The sequence below is a fragment of the Pseudophryne corroboree genome, chromosome 6 (assembly GCF_028390025.1).
Source record: "Pseudophryne corroboree isolate aPseCor3 chromosome 6, aPseCor3.hap2, whole genome shotgun sequence".
Lineage (NCBI taxonomy): Eukaryota > Metazoa > Chordata > Amphibia > Anura > Myobatrachidae > Pseudophryne > Pseudophryne corroboree.
This window is the reverse complement of record NC_086449.1, coordinates 306,511,862-306,526,291: the sequence shown is the minus strand read 5'-3', so window position 1 is coordinate 306,526,291 and position 14,430 is coordinate 306,511,862. Positions and strand designations below refer to the sequence as shown.

Below are 14,430 nucleotides of genomic sequence, written 5' to 3'. Positions count from 1 at the left end.
CGTGAACTACCGCACTGTACACTGGTTGATAAAGAGATAGTAGTATACTCGTAACAATTAGGATGACACTATGACGGTATAAAGAATGAAAAAAAAACCACGGTTAGGTGGTAGGTATATAATAATAAATAATACAATTCTGGTCGGACGGACTGCCTGCCGTGTGCCGACACAGAGGTAGCCACAGCCGTGAACTACCGCACTGTACTGTGTCTGCTGCTAATATAGACTGGTTGATATTTAAAGAGATATTAGTAGTATACAACAATACTATACTGGTGGTCAGGCACTGGTCACCACTCCTGCAGCAAAAGTGTGCACTGTTAATTAATATAATTGTACTCCTGGCTCCTGCTAACAACCTGCAGTGCTCCCCAGTCTCCCCCACAATTAATTATAAGCTTTTAATTTATACATTGATGACTGTGCAGCACACTGGGCTGAGCTGAGTGCACACAGACTGAGTCACACTGTGTGACTGACTGTGCTGTGTATCGTTTTTTTTTTCAGGCAGAGAACGGATATAGCAGAGAGAAGTGAACGGATATATTATATTAAATAAAAGTTAACTAGCAACTGCACTGGTCACTGACTGTGGTAAACTAACTCTGTCTGCGACTCTGCACAATCTCTCTCTATCTAATCTATCTATCTCTATTCTAATGGAGAGGACGCCAGACACGTCCTCTCCCTATCAATCTCAATGCACGAGTGAAAATGGCGGCGACGCGCGGCTCCTTATATAGAATCCGAGTCTCGCGATAGAATCCGAGCCTCGCGAGAATCCGACAGCGTCATGATGACGTTCGGGCGCGCTCGGGTTAACCGAGCAAGGCGGGAAGATCCGAGTCGCTCGGACCCGTGGAAAAAAAAGTGAAGTTCGTGCGGGTTCGGATTCAAAGAAACCGAACCCGCTCATCTCTAGTGCAAAGTCAGATGTTTTCTCTTTATTTTGTTTTATTTAAGTAGATCACAGACGGCTTTACAAGTCCTGTCTCCTATCAGCAGTAAAACTGTAAAGTAGATTTGATTTTACACAAGGGGTCCTGTTAATGAGGATCCCCAGTTGAGTGTATTTCTGAGCATAAATATCGTTTTGTCTATAATAATTTGCTGGAAATGGATTTTGTGCATTTTTCAACTTGATTCTCACGCCATGCTCTAAATGATCCAAGCCATGATCTAATGCTTTTAGGCAGGAACAAAACAAATTCTCTGTTGACGTTGGCTCAGTGTCTTCTAGCTTCTGATAAAATATAAAAAATGGGTCCATTATCAGATCGTAAAGTTTTGGGAAAACTTGTTTTCTTTTGTTTGTTTTTTCCATTGGGAAATTTAGGCTGTGCAAATTTTGGAAATATGCATTATTTGTACTGAATATTAAATTGATTCAAAGCAATAGTGTACAGTTTGCCTTGAAGTATAATTATTTAACTTTGGCAGGCTCAGTATTGCAGCTACCAGAATTGGTTGACTCTGCATTATTAAAGTAGACCTAATACCAAACTACCTCGTACCAGGTAAGCACCCCAAATGCCTTTTGGTACTTTCTGTAAAGAGAAACAAGAGCAGGTAAAAAAAAATATATAAAAAAAATGAAAAAATTAAGTATTAAAGCAATATGGACAGATTTGTAGATTCAGATAACATAGTTGACAGATTTGTTCTTGGAAGTTTTTGTCCGTCACACTGTCCATGTTTTATCAAGAGTCATCAGCTTCACAGTACCACTTCTCCTGTTGTGTGGGCTTAATGAAATTCTTATTATATGTTTGTTTGTTTGTTTGTTTGTTTGTTTGTTTTTGTCTTCATTATTAATTTTTATTGTAAATTCAAAATATGGGGTAAAGTTAAGAAAGAAAGAGGAGCGTAGCAGGCACTTTAGGGGGAGATATCAAAATAAATATAAATTGACCGCTCGTATTGGGACATGATGAGGGTTCGCCCTTGCCCTCTGCGATATAACAAAGGAACAATTGAACAGTGCCACTTTAATTGTATGAGACTAGTGCAATTCTTAGTAAATGTTTTTGTTCTACAAACATAAACCACTGTACAGTGCCACTTATCATATTCTATGTAGCTGTTATCTTGATACCTAATTCTGTACATTGCATTTACAGTGCATCCGGAATGTATTCACAGCCCTTCACTTTTTCCACATTTTGTTATGTTACAGCTTTATTCCAAACTGGAATAAATTAATTTCTTCCCTCAAAATTTTATGCACAATACCCCATGATGACAACGTGAACATTTTTATTTTCTTTAGATTTTTGCAAATTTATTAAAAATAAAAAACTAAGAAACCACATGTACATAAATATTCACAGCCTTTGCCATGAAGCTCAAAATTAAACTCAGGTGCATCCTGTTTCCACTGATCGTCCTTGAGATGTTCCTGCAGCTTAATTGGAGTCCACATGTGGTAAATTCAGTTGATTGGACATGATTTGGAAAGGCACGCACCTGTCTATATAAGGTCCCAGAACTTGACAGTGTATGTCTGAGCACAAACCAAGCATGAAGTAAAAGGAATTGTCTGTAGACCTCCGAGACAGGGTTATCTTGAGGCACAAATCTGGGGAAGGGTACAGAAAAATATCTGCTGCTTTGAAGATCCCAATGAGCACAGTGGCCTCCATCATCCGTAAATGGAAGAAGTTCAGAGCCACCAGGACTCTTCCTAGAGCTGGCTGTCTAAACTGAGCGATCGGGGAAGAAGGGCCCTAGTCAAGGAGGTAACCAAGAACCCGATGGTCACTCTGTCAGAGCTACAGCGTTGCTCTGTGGAGAGAGGAGAATCTTCCAGAAGGACAACCATCTCTTCAGTAATCCATCAATCAGGCCTGTATGGTAGAGTGGCTAGACGGAAGCATGGTTGTGGCTACATCATGCTGTGGGGATGTTTTTCAGCGGCAAGAACTGGGAGACTAGTTAGGATAGAGGGAAAGATGAATGCAGCAATGTACAGAGACATCCTGAAAGAAACCCTGCTCCAGAGCGCTCTTGACCTCAGACTGGGGTGACGGTTCATCTTTCAACAGGTCAATGACCCTAAGCACACAGCCAAGATATTAAAGGACTGGCTTCAGAACAACTCTGTAAATGTCCTTGAGTGTCCCAGCCAGAGCCCAGACTTGAATCCGATTGAACATCTCTGGAGAGATCTGAAACTGACTGTGCACAGACACTTCCCATCCAACTTGATGGAGCTTGAGAAGTGCTGCAAAGAGGAATGGGCTAAACTGCCCAAAGATAGGTGTGCCAAGCTTGTGGCATCATATTCAAAAGACTTGAGGCTGTAATTGCTGCCAAAGGTGTATCAACAAAGTATTGAGCAAAGACTGTGAATACGTATGTACATCTGATTTCTTAGTTTTTTGTTTTTAATAAATTTGCAAAAATCTCAAAAAAACTTTTTTCACGTTGTCATTATGGTGTATTGTGTGTAGAATTTTGAGGGGAAAATTAATTTATTCCATTTTGGAATAACATTGTAACATAACTAAATGTGGAAAAAGTGAAGCGCTGTGAATATTTTCCGGATGCACTGTATATGCAGTTAAAGTAGAGTACAGATGTAGCCACGCTCATCCAGCCTGCAGCTTGGCATATTCGCTGTAATCCAGACGCAGCAAGAGTGCCCGCAACTATGCCTGTGCGGCCGAGTTGCAGGATGGATGAGCATGGCTACATCTGTATTTATAATTCGCACTAAAAAATGTATGTTCTATGTACCTGCAGGTCAGCTAAGTGCCCATGTTAAGTTAAATGTTAAATTGTTGGAAACTATGAATTCATTATAACCAAACAATATTTGCCCTATAGGATATCGAGGAAAAGAAAACTTTCTGCCGCTCCTACGTGATGGACTTAGTAAATGAAGCAACTGATATCAACATGAAAAATGAATCTTTGCAAAAGCTGTGGCCACAGATGTTCATTGAGCTGGTCAGAGATGCTGTGATTGAAGTCCGTGATAAGAACAATTATATGAAACAGTGCTTGCAGAGAATCTCTGAACAGAAATAATCCTGTAGCCGTATTATTTTACTCATGTTATCCAAACAGTGTGGTTCAGTATTCCCACATTTAAAAGGAGAACATTTTTTGCCCCCCCCCCCCCCCCCCCCTTTATTCCACTTGGTTGTTGTTTTTTTCATGTCTACTACTTTTATCTAGCTCCCTATCGAATATTGAGCAGTATTGAAGCCATTTTTGTGTTAGACCATACTCAGACACTAGGATTTAGACCTCTTTATTACCAAGAAAAAGCATTGTTAAAGACAAATAAGCCATGACCCTTAAATGTCTTCCACTGTTTTATGAATACGTGGAAAAATGCAACTGGATGGCTACTGTACGTTGTCAAATATACAGACACTTTTTGATGTATTTGGCTTTTTTGAAACTTTTGTTTAAAAAAATAATAAATTAAATTATTCCTCTTTTGTATCTTGTATTAATCATATGAATTTTAATAAATGCAGTACAAAAAGTATCCATATCTTTGAATTCATATGTCTCCTACACCTACTGCACTTAACATTTAAAAATAAACTACATTTTTTTATTTATCATTTGGATATCAAGACTTCAATATATGGAATCCTTTCAGGATAGGCATCCCGGCTTGCAAAATACTGACACTGCTTGGAATGCCGACGTCTGCATCCCGATATTGTTAGAAATGCTGTAACGCCGGAATCGTGAACTAATTGTTCTGGGTCTCCATATTGGTTTGCCTAAGGGTGTTAGGTTTAGGCTGCAACGGCTGCGGGGAATGTAAGGTTAGGATTAGCCCCTCCCGGGAAAGTTAGGGTTAGACTGCTGGGGTGGAGGGTTACCTTTAGGCACCACCGGTGAGATTTATGGTTAGACTGCGGGAGGTGTGTGTGTGGTGGGGGGTTAGGGCTAGGCTGCGTGAAGTGCCATCGCCTCAGAACTGTCAGAAACCTATGGGACCAAAGTAAACCCATCTACTGTTCGAAGAAGTCTCGACAGAAGTGGTTTTCATGGAAGAATTGCAGCGAAAAAGGCCAAAGCGACTCAACTATACACAAAAACATATTAACTGGGATGCAGAAAAATGGCAGCAGGTAATCTGGGCTTTTAAATATTTGGCTGGAGAGCAGTACAATAATGAGTGTTTGCAGGCATCAGTGATGCATGGAGGAGGTTCAAGTTTGGGGCTGCATTTCAGCAAATGGAGTTGGGGATTTGGTCATGATTAATGGTGTGCTCAATGCTGAGAAATACAGGCAGGTTCTTAACTCTTATCCTATACCATTAGGGAGGCATCTGATTGGCTCCAAATTAATTCTGCAGCGGGACAACGACCCCAAACATACAGCTAATGTCATTAAGAGCTTTCTTCAGCTTAAAGAAGAACAAGGAGTCCTTGAAGTGTCGACATGGCCCCCAAAGAGCCCTGATTTCAACATCATTGAGTCTGTCTGGGATTACATGAAAAGACAGAGATTTAAACAAGCCTACATCCACAGAAGATCTGTGGTTAGTTCTCCAAGATGTTTGGAACAACCTCTCTGCCTAGTTCCTTCAAAAACTGTGTGCAAGTGTACCTAGAAGAATTGATGCTGTTTTGAAGGCAAAAGGTGGTCACGCCAAATATTTATTTAAGTTCGTTTTCTCTTCTGTTCATTTACTTTGCATTTTGTTAATTGATAAAAATAAACTATTAACACTGTCATTTGTGAAAGCATTCTTACTTTGCAGCATTTTTTCCACACCTGCCTAAAAATTTTGCACATTACTGTTTATGTACGTAATTTACCTGAAAGAAAGTGCATAACACAACTTTGTTTAATTGCAGTCTGTCTTTGAAACCACGGCAACCACGCACACCCCAGATACAGTATTCTAGTAATTCATTCTGGCATAACTGCCAGTTGCTCACTGATTGTTAGATGATCACAAAGTGTGAAAATGTAGTCTGTGGGTAACCTTTAAAACCCCTTGCATTGCTGAGGATTATATTCTATTTAAATCTGTGAATCAAGTTTATTTAGAGTTATGAGAATCTTGGATTTTACTGTTTTAATGTAGTTATAAAAGAAATTAACTTTTAATGATGTCATTCTGCTTGTAGAAGTGGTAATAGTTATCACATTGTTGTATACCAACCATGACTGGTTCTGCTTTGTTTCTTCCTTGATATTGCATCTTGATTTAGAAAGATCGTGGGAAAATAGCTTTTGTGTGTATGAACTTCTCAGCCTAAAGAGTCTCCGAAGGTATTGACGTTTTGGTATGTATCTTACGGTTTCTTCCATCTCTCAAATAGCATGGTTATCATGTGATACAGAGGTTATCTTCAGCTGTGACTAGTCAGTGTGGAGCTGTCCATGCTGTCCTCATTTATCATTTTGTTATGCATTGCCAGAGCATGTTTTATCAAAAAGTGTAAGAGGTTATATATTTCTGAGCACTCACTTGTGTAAAAAGAAGCCCAGATTGCTTGCTTGTCCCATCAGCCTTTGAGAAGTCAAGCATGTAAGCTAAAGATGTACAGTACATTTTCTTTGGAACTTAACCTATTATTTGTCTTACACTGATATTTTTAAACACAAATTCGCTGTGCTGCTTGATACTGCTGTAACGAAGGCTTGTATTTATTAACGTTTGAATTTGTAAAAATTAAAACCACAAATGTGAAACTCAGAATGCATGATATCACCAGAAGTGTGTGTTAGGATTTATTCCTTTGCAGAGAACAGACCACATTGATGTGTTAAGAGTTATTATTATTATTATTATTAACCTTTATTTATATGGTGCCACAAGGGATCCACAGCGCCTATTACGAAGTACATAAACAAATGAGCAAAACGGCACTTACAGTTCGAGACAATATAGGACAAGTATGGAAAACCAGGGGTTAGGTGCCATCAAAGGGAGTATGGAGTATAAGATAGTGTAAGTATGAGAAGGAAAGGTACATGAGGGGAGAAGGCCCTGCTCTTGCGAGCTGAGTTTTTTCCTGTATCCAAAATTATCCTGTAGCTCCCTAGCTATTGTAGAACTACTAACTTCAGATAAAAAACATTCAGGTAATCAATAATACATGTGTATAGTGATGTAATTGGCGCTGCTACCTAAATAACATGACTTATATATACACTAGAACAAAATATAAGTAAAGTACAATTGAAATTCCAGAACACTCCCCCTATAGGGGGGCTGCTAAAAAAGTCCTCAAAGATTAACTCTATTTTAAAGTCTGCAAATTAATATGTAAAGGGGGTTGGGACTCAGTGCCTTCTGTGCAAGTAACATCCAAATCAAGATAAGGTGTTTGCGTACCAAACCAAACAATGATTCAAGAATGTGATAAGGCCTTTTTCTTCCTATTGGTCCTTCTTGCGAACCTCTCGTGAATCCGGTACATGGACCATAAGGGAAAAAAATGAAGAGACAACAATAGTGCAATACAGCAAGGAGCGTAGATCAAAACGTGCTCATAGACAATAGCCGTGTGGTCAGATATTCTACGCAGACATCAAATGGAGTAACACACCCGGTGTCAGGGAGAAAGATGTACAATAGATAAAAAGTCTTAAAAGCTTATCTGAGATTCTTGTGGAGGAGTAAAGCATATACCCAACGCGTTTTGTCCTGTAGCAACCTTAGTAGGACTTCTTCAAGGGGTTAGTGACTATTGTACGGGTTCACTCTGTATATATTTTGTTTTTGTGTATAAAAAAGTTTTTGTTTTTAAAAAAAAAACGGTATCACACTATGGGGTATATTCAATTAGGGTCGGATCCATTCCAACATGCATTTGTCGGAATGGATCCGACAACCCCTATTCAATCCCATCTCAATTCGACTTTTAAGAAAGTTGAATTGAGATGAGACCTGTGAGCGGAGAAGAGGGGGGAGACCAGCGGGGAGAGCCGCGGGCAGACAGAGGAAAGCAGTGCTACAGCAGCACTGCAGAAGGATGTCTCACAGCCACCAGACCTCACGGCAGTGTCCACCCGGCTCCAGCAAGCGTGACCTCACTTGCTGGAGCCGGGTGGACGCTGCCGTGAACGGCGCTGCTATGACACATCCTCCTGCAGCGCTGTGCTGTAGCGCTGCTCTCCCCTGTCTGCCCGCTGCTCTCCCCCGTCTCCCCGCGGCTCTCCCCCCTCTCCTCCTGTAAGGTCCCTCATCTCAGTCCGACATTTTTTTTTGTCGGACTGAGATGGTCAGAAACGGGGCCAAATCCTGTCGAATTTGGCCCCCATTTCCCTCAAAAGTACGTGAATCGGCAGCTATACCACCGATTCACATACTATTCAACAAGTCGAATTCTCCGACTTGTCGAACAAAAATAGCTGGGATTGAATAGGTCGCATCATGATTCGACCTTAAAAAGTCGAAAACTGCTGTCTTTTCGACAGACGGCAGCTTTCGACCCTAATTGAATATACCCCTATGGGTATCAGTTCCCTCTGTTAGGAGACTTTGTTTTGGTTTTAAGGTTCCCAGTTAACCATCCTGGAAGGGGGTTAAGAAGATTTTAAAGATTACACTACATGTGAGGAACACATGTCCTGAGGGTACTATTATATTGTTACCTTAGGCTGTGGGCACATCTTTCTCCCTGACACCGAGTGTGTTACTCCATTTGATGTCTGCGTAGAATATCTGACCACACGGCTATTTTCCATGAGCACGTTATGATCTACGCTCCTTGCTGTATTGTACTATTGTTGTCTCTTCATTTTATTTCCATATGGTCCATGTACCGGATTCCCGAGAGGAACGGAGGAAGGCCCAATAAGAAGAAAAAGACCTTATCACATGCTTAAAAAAAAAGAAAAACAAACAATAGCAGCGCTAATATGGTGGTAACACATGAAGGATTGAGTGATAAAAGCTTCACATTTAATATAATGGCAATTTAAGCCACAATAAAGAACATATATACCGAGCTCATATATCAAATGAATTAAAAACTGAGGGTCTCAAAATTAACTGCCTGTAGTATTATAGTCCGTTCCTATAGGATAAACTGGATAAGCAGATGGGTGGATTAGATAAAAATAGACTGACTGCGCAGTCTGACCAAACAACTTTACCAAAGCCGTTAGAGGTGAAGTCCCTTGGATATCTTTGATGTAATTCAAATGTCCAATTATGGGTTCCTCATTAGGTTACGGTGTCCTCATGGAGGTGATAAGCTGATGGATTTCAGAAACTTTGATCACCACGATTTTTCTGCTCCAATCAAAGTCCAGTTTTGGTCCGGATATGCACAGGCAGTGAAGATATATCAGGCAATGACCCAGAAAACTTCCTGAGGCGTTTCGCTGCAGGCACTGCAGCTTTATCAAAGGATATCTGTGTAACTGAGCTGGTCAGATATTTATACCTGTCACAACTGAGGGTTTTGGCTGACAGGAGAAAGCCTCAGTTGTAGGGGCTGAGAGGAACTTAAACCGGGGAGGTTTAATCAGACCCCTGGACATGTAAGTGTTAAAAGGAAACCCGAAGGTGTGACCATGACAACCAGGTAAAAGTCAAAATAAAAGTTTATTAACAGACTCCGTGTAAACAAACAGCATTCAAGGTAAATAATGGCAATGATAAATAATATGATTCCTGGAGCACTCTGACCATGAAATGGTTACACAGGACACTGGTAGGTAAGAACAGCTGTTACAGTCCTTAGATGGAATAACCTTACCAGGCCTGGCTGTAGTAGTGAAGATATCCAAGGAACATGCCAGTAGATGGAACAGATGAAGTTGGTAACTTGAATCAGCTGTTGTAATTGCTGGATGGAACCAGCCAGGTGGTAAAACACGGAGTGGATGCGGAATGGAATCAGCCAGATGATAAAGTCACTGAATGAATGCTGGGTGGAACCAGCCAGGTGATGAAACACGGAGTGAATATAGATGCTAGGGAGCGTGGAAACAGAGGAATTGAAGGATGATTACCGGTGGTAGTGGATACTGCTGGAAGCAGATGAAATAGCTGGAAGCTGGAAACTGGATCAGCCACGGAGGACTGCAGAGTCAGGCTGCACCGCAGGATGGTAGGCAGGTGCGGGTCTCTTTGGTGGATGCTGGAGACAGGAGCTGGAACCTGGAAACACAACCACAGGAGAGAGACTGGAACAAGGTATGACAAACAAAGCACTGACCATTTGCTGGCCCAGGCACAGGATTCTTATACCTGCAGCAATGCAGGTATTGGCTGGGCAATTATGCAGATTTCCAGGCAGTGGATTGGAGGAACTGAAACATGTGATTGAATCCAACATGGCTGCGCCCATGTTAGAACTTGGAGGGAAAACTGGTTTAGGAAACCATGTGGAAACATAACTGCAATGGCGGCGCCGGCCGCAGAGGACAGGAGACGCCAGACTGAGAAATGTATGCTGATACTCGTGGATGACAACGGAGGCCACGGCAGGCATGGAACACCACACTGACAACCTGCACCTATAACACAGGAGCGGCGGCGGAGGACGGGAGACGCCATGCAGGATTCAAACATGGCGCCGCTGTGACAGCATCTCAGCGTGACAGGAGGGATGTGCAGTATGTGGACACAGATGAGATCCGGCCTTGGAACGCTGAGCGAGCCTCAGGAGACATCTGAAAGGCAGGTAATGGCGTCCAGATACCCGGATCGTGACAGCACCCCCCCCCTTTAGGAGTGGCCCCAGGACGCTTCTTAGGCTTTAGAGGAAACTTCGAGTGGAAATTCCGGACCAAGGCAGGAGCATGGACATCAGACGCATTGGTCCAAGAGCGTTCTTCAGGACCATAGCCCTTCCAGTCAATAAGATACTGCAACTGACCGTAACGGAAATGTGAGTCCAGAATCTTGGCCACCTCATACTCGATTCCCCGTTAAGGTCTGAACTTTAGGAGTTGGAGGAAGTGCAGAATGGAACCGATTCAGGATCAGCGGTTTCAACAGGGAAACATGGAATGTCCTGGGTATTTTCAAGAAGGGAGGTAACTGGAGTCTGTAAGCAACAGGATTGATGACTTGTTCAATTTTAAAAGGACCGATGTAACGAGGAGCAAATTTCATGCTGGGAACTCTCAACCTCAAATTCTTCGTGTACAACCATACTCGATCACCCACCTTGAGAGCAGGAACCGCTCTACGCTTCCTATCGGCAAACTTCTTGTACCTAAATGAGGCTTTAAGCAGGGCTGCGCGGACGTTCTTCCAGTTGCTTGAAAACTGACGCAAGGTGACATCCACTGCTGGAACAGAAGTTGCTGGAAGCGGTTGGAATTCTGGAACCTTAGGGTGAAATCCATAGTTGATGAAGAATGGTGTTGAGGAGGATGAGGAATGGTATTGATTGTTGTGGCTAAACTCGGCCCAAGGAAGGAGTTGAACCCAGTCATCTTGGGAGGAAGACACGTAAATGCGGAGGAAGGCCTCCAAGTCCTGATTCACCCTCTCGGTTTGACCTTTGGTCTGAGGATGGTAAGCCGTAGAAAACTTTAACTTGACTTGGAGGGCTTGACACAAACTTCGCCAAAATTTGGCTACAAATTGTACTCCACGATCGGAGATGAGCTCTTCAGGAAGACCGTGAAGTCGGAAGATCTCTTGGATAAACACTTGAGCCAACTTGGAAGCTGACGGAAGACCGGTGAGGGGTATGAAATGTGCCATCTTGGTGAACCGGTCAACTACCACCCAGATGGTATTAAACTTGTTGCATATAGGCAGATCTGTAACAAAGTCCATCGACAAATGGGTCCACGGTCGACTGGGAACAGATAATGGAACCAATTGCCCCGCAGGAGACTGGCGGGGAACTTTGTGTTGGGCACACTTTGGGCAAGAGGCAATAAACTCCTTGACGTCCTTCTTCAGAGTTGGCCACCAGTAGGACCTAGAGATAAACTCGAGGGTTTTCTGAATGCCTGTATGTCCGGCAAAACGGGAAGCATGGGCCCAATGCATGAGCTTCTTCCTTAACACCGGCTTCACAAAACTTTTCCCTGGTGGGGGCGTAGAGTCCACCCCTACCGTGGAGAATGCCAACGGATTAATAATAGGATGCTTGTCTGAAGACTCTGACTAGTTTTCTTGCTCCCAAGAGCGGGAAAGGGCATCGGCCTTGCGATTCTGAGAGCCCAGACTGAACTGGAGTTTAAAGTCGAACCTGGAAAAGAAAAGTGCCCATCTGGCCTGACGAGGGTTAAGACATTGTGCGCCTTTCAGGTATAAAAGATTCTTGTGGTCTGTAAGTATCGTGATTGAATGAGAAGCTCCCTCCAACAGATATCTCCACTCCTCTAGAGCGAGCTTGATGGCTAGCAACTCCTGGTCGCCAATGGCATAGTTGCGCTCAGCTGGGGAGAACTTCCGGGAGAAGAAACTGCAAGGATGTAGATGGCCATCTTTAGCCCTCTGGGATAACACCGCTCCTACTCCAACGGAGGAGGCATCCACCTCTAAGATGAAAGGAGAGTCGGTGTCTGGCTGTTTCAGAACTGGTGCAGAGATTAAACGTTGTTTTAGAAGATGAAACGCTTGCGTAGCTTCTTCAGACCACTTGGACGGGTTAGCACCCTTCTTGGTTAATGCAGTGATAGGCGCCACAATGGTGGAAAAGTCTCGTATGAACTTTCTGTAATAATTGGCGAACCCTAAGAACCTCTGGACCCCTTTGAGGGTTAAGGGTATCGGCCAATTCTGGATTGCTTGTAGTTTCTCAGGATCCATCTCTAGTCCGGAACCGGACACAATGTAACCTAGAAACGGAATGGATTTAACTTCAAAGACACATTTCTCCAATTTGCAATAGAGATGATTGACACGGAGTCGGGACAGAACCTCCTTTACCCAGAAGCGATGTTCCTCTAGATTATTGGCAAAGATGAGGATATCATCTAAATAAACCACGACATGGCGGTATAAGATGTCTCTGAAGATCTCATTCATGAAATGCTGGAAGACAGCTGGAGCATTGCTCAATCCGAAGGGCATGACGAGGTACTCATAATGTCCATCACGGGTGTTAAAGGCGGTCTTCCACTCGTCACCCTCACGGATCCGGATGAGATTGTAGGCACCCCTCAAATCCAACTTTGTAAAGATGGTTGCTCCGCTGACTCTATCGAAGAGCTCTGCAATCAAAGGTAAAGGATACCGGTTCTTGACGGTAATATCGTTCAGACCTCTGTAATCGATGCACGGTCGCAGACCACCGTCTTTCTTCTTAACGAAGAAGAAGCCTGCGCCAGCTGGAGAAGAAGAAGGTCGGATAAAACCTTTTGCCAGGTTCTCTTTGATGTACTCCTCCATGGAGTGCGTCTCAGGCAGAGACAACGGGTAAGTTCGGCCTCGAGGTGGAACCTTCCCTGGAATGAGATCAATTGGGCAGTCCCATTCTCTATGAGGAGGAAGGATATCAGCAGAAGCTTTACTGAACACGTCCGTGTAGTCTTGATATGGAGGAGGTGGAACATCAGACGACCTGGGGAAAGAAGAACAAACAGGAAGCACTTTGGACAAACAAGTCTTTGCACAGGAGGGACCCCATGCTAGTATTTGCGTAGTCGTCCAGTCAATCGACGGATTGTGGAGACGGAGCCATGGAAGGCCCAAAACCACTGGATGTGTGGCTCTTGGAATCACTAGGAAGGAAATAAATTCTGCATGAAGAACTCCCACTCTCAGACGAACTGGTAGAGTCCTTAGAGAAATAACTGCGTCAAAAATCTTGCTGCCATCTACTGCAGTTAAGGAGATGGACGAAGGAAGTCTCTCGGTGGATAGGGACCACCGTTTAACATAAGCTTCGGTTATGAAATTCCCAGCTGCTCCGGAATCAAGGAGGGCAATGACGTTCCAGTAACGTTGAGCAATTTGGAGCGAGACTGGGAGATTACAATCATGAGGAGATGGAGAGGAGATCATTACTCCTAGCTGGCCCTCTCCTTGGCGAGCTAGGATTTGGAGTTTCCCGGACGTTTGGGACAGGCATTGATAATGTGAGACGGAGCTGCACAATAGAGACAGAGAGACTCAGAGAGACGTCTTCGGCGCTCAGCGGGGGATAGACGGGAACGGCCAATTTGCATGGGCTCATCCTTGGATGGAGACGGTTGACGAAGAGGAGGAGCAGAAGATTTTGGAGCAGACGATCTTCCTCGCTCGGTTGCTCTCTCTCTGAAACATAGATCAACCTTCGTGCAAAGAGAAATTAGCTCATCCAACTTAGAGGGCAAGTCTCTGGTAGCTAACTCATCCTTGATGCGTTCTGATAAGCCATGCCAGAATGCAGCATACAGGGCCTCATCGTTCCATGCCAGTTCGGATGCCAGGATTTTGAACTGTATGAGATACTGTCCCACAGTACGTGTTCCCTGGCGTAAACGGAGAATCTCAGATGAAGCAGAGGTTACCCGGCCTGGCTCGTCGAAGATG

The 14,430-nt window shown here is 43.3% G+C and overlaps 1 protein-coding gene across 8 annotated transcripts in view; it reads left to right on the top strand.

The window, feature by feature from the left end:
- Positions 1–4,504, top strand: part of LRRC49 (leucine rich repeat containing 49) — a 394,882-nt gene extending 390,378 nt beyond the window's left edge. For 7 of the 8 annotated variants that reach the window (XM_063926210.1, XM_063926208.1, XM_063926209.1 and 4 more), the window contains one exon: positions 3,832–4,504. In XM_063926210.1, coding sequence (XP_063782280.1) covers positions 3,832–4,035 — 204 coding nt within the window. In that variant the 3' untranslated portion in view covers positions 4,036–4,504. The remainder of the gene's footprint in view (positions 1–3,831) is intronic. The other variant, XR_010179247.1, reaches the window with a different exon arrangement.
- The last annotated feature ends 9,926 nt before the right edge of the window (positions 4,505–14,430 follow it).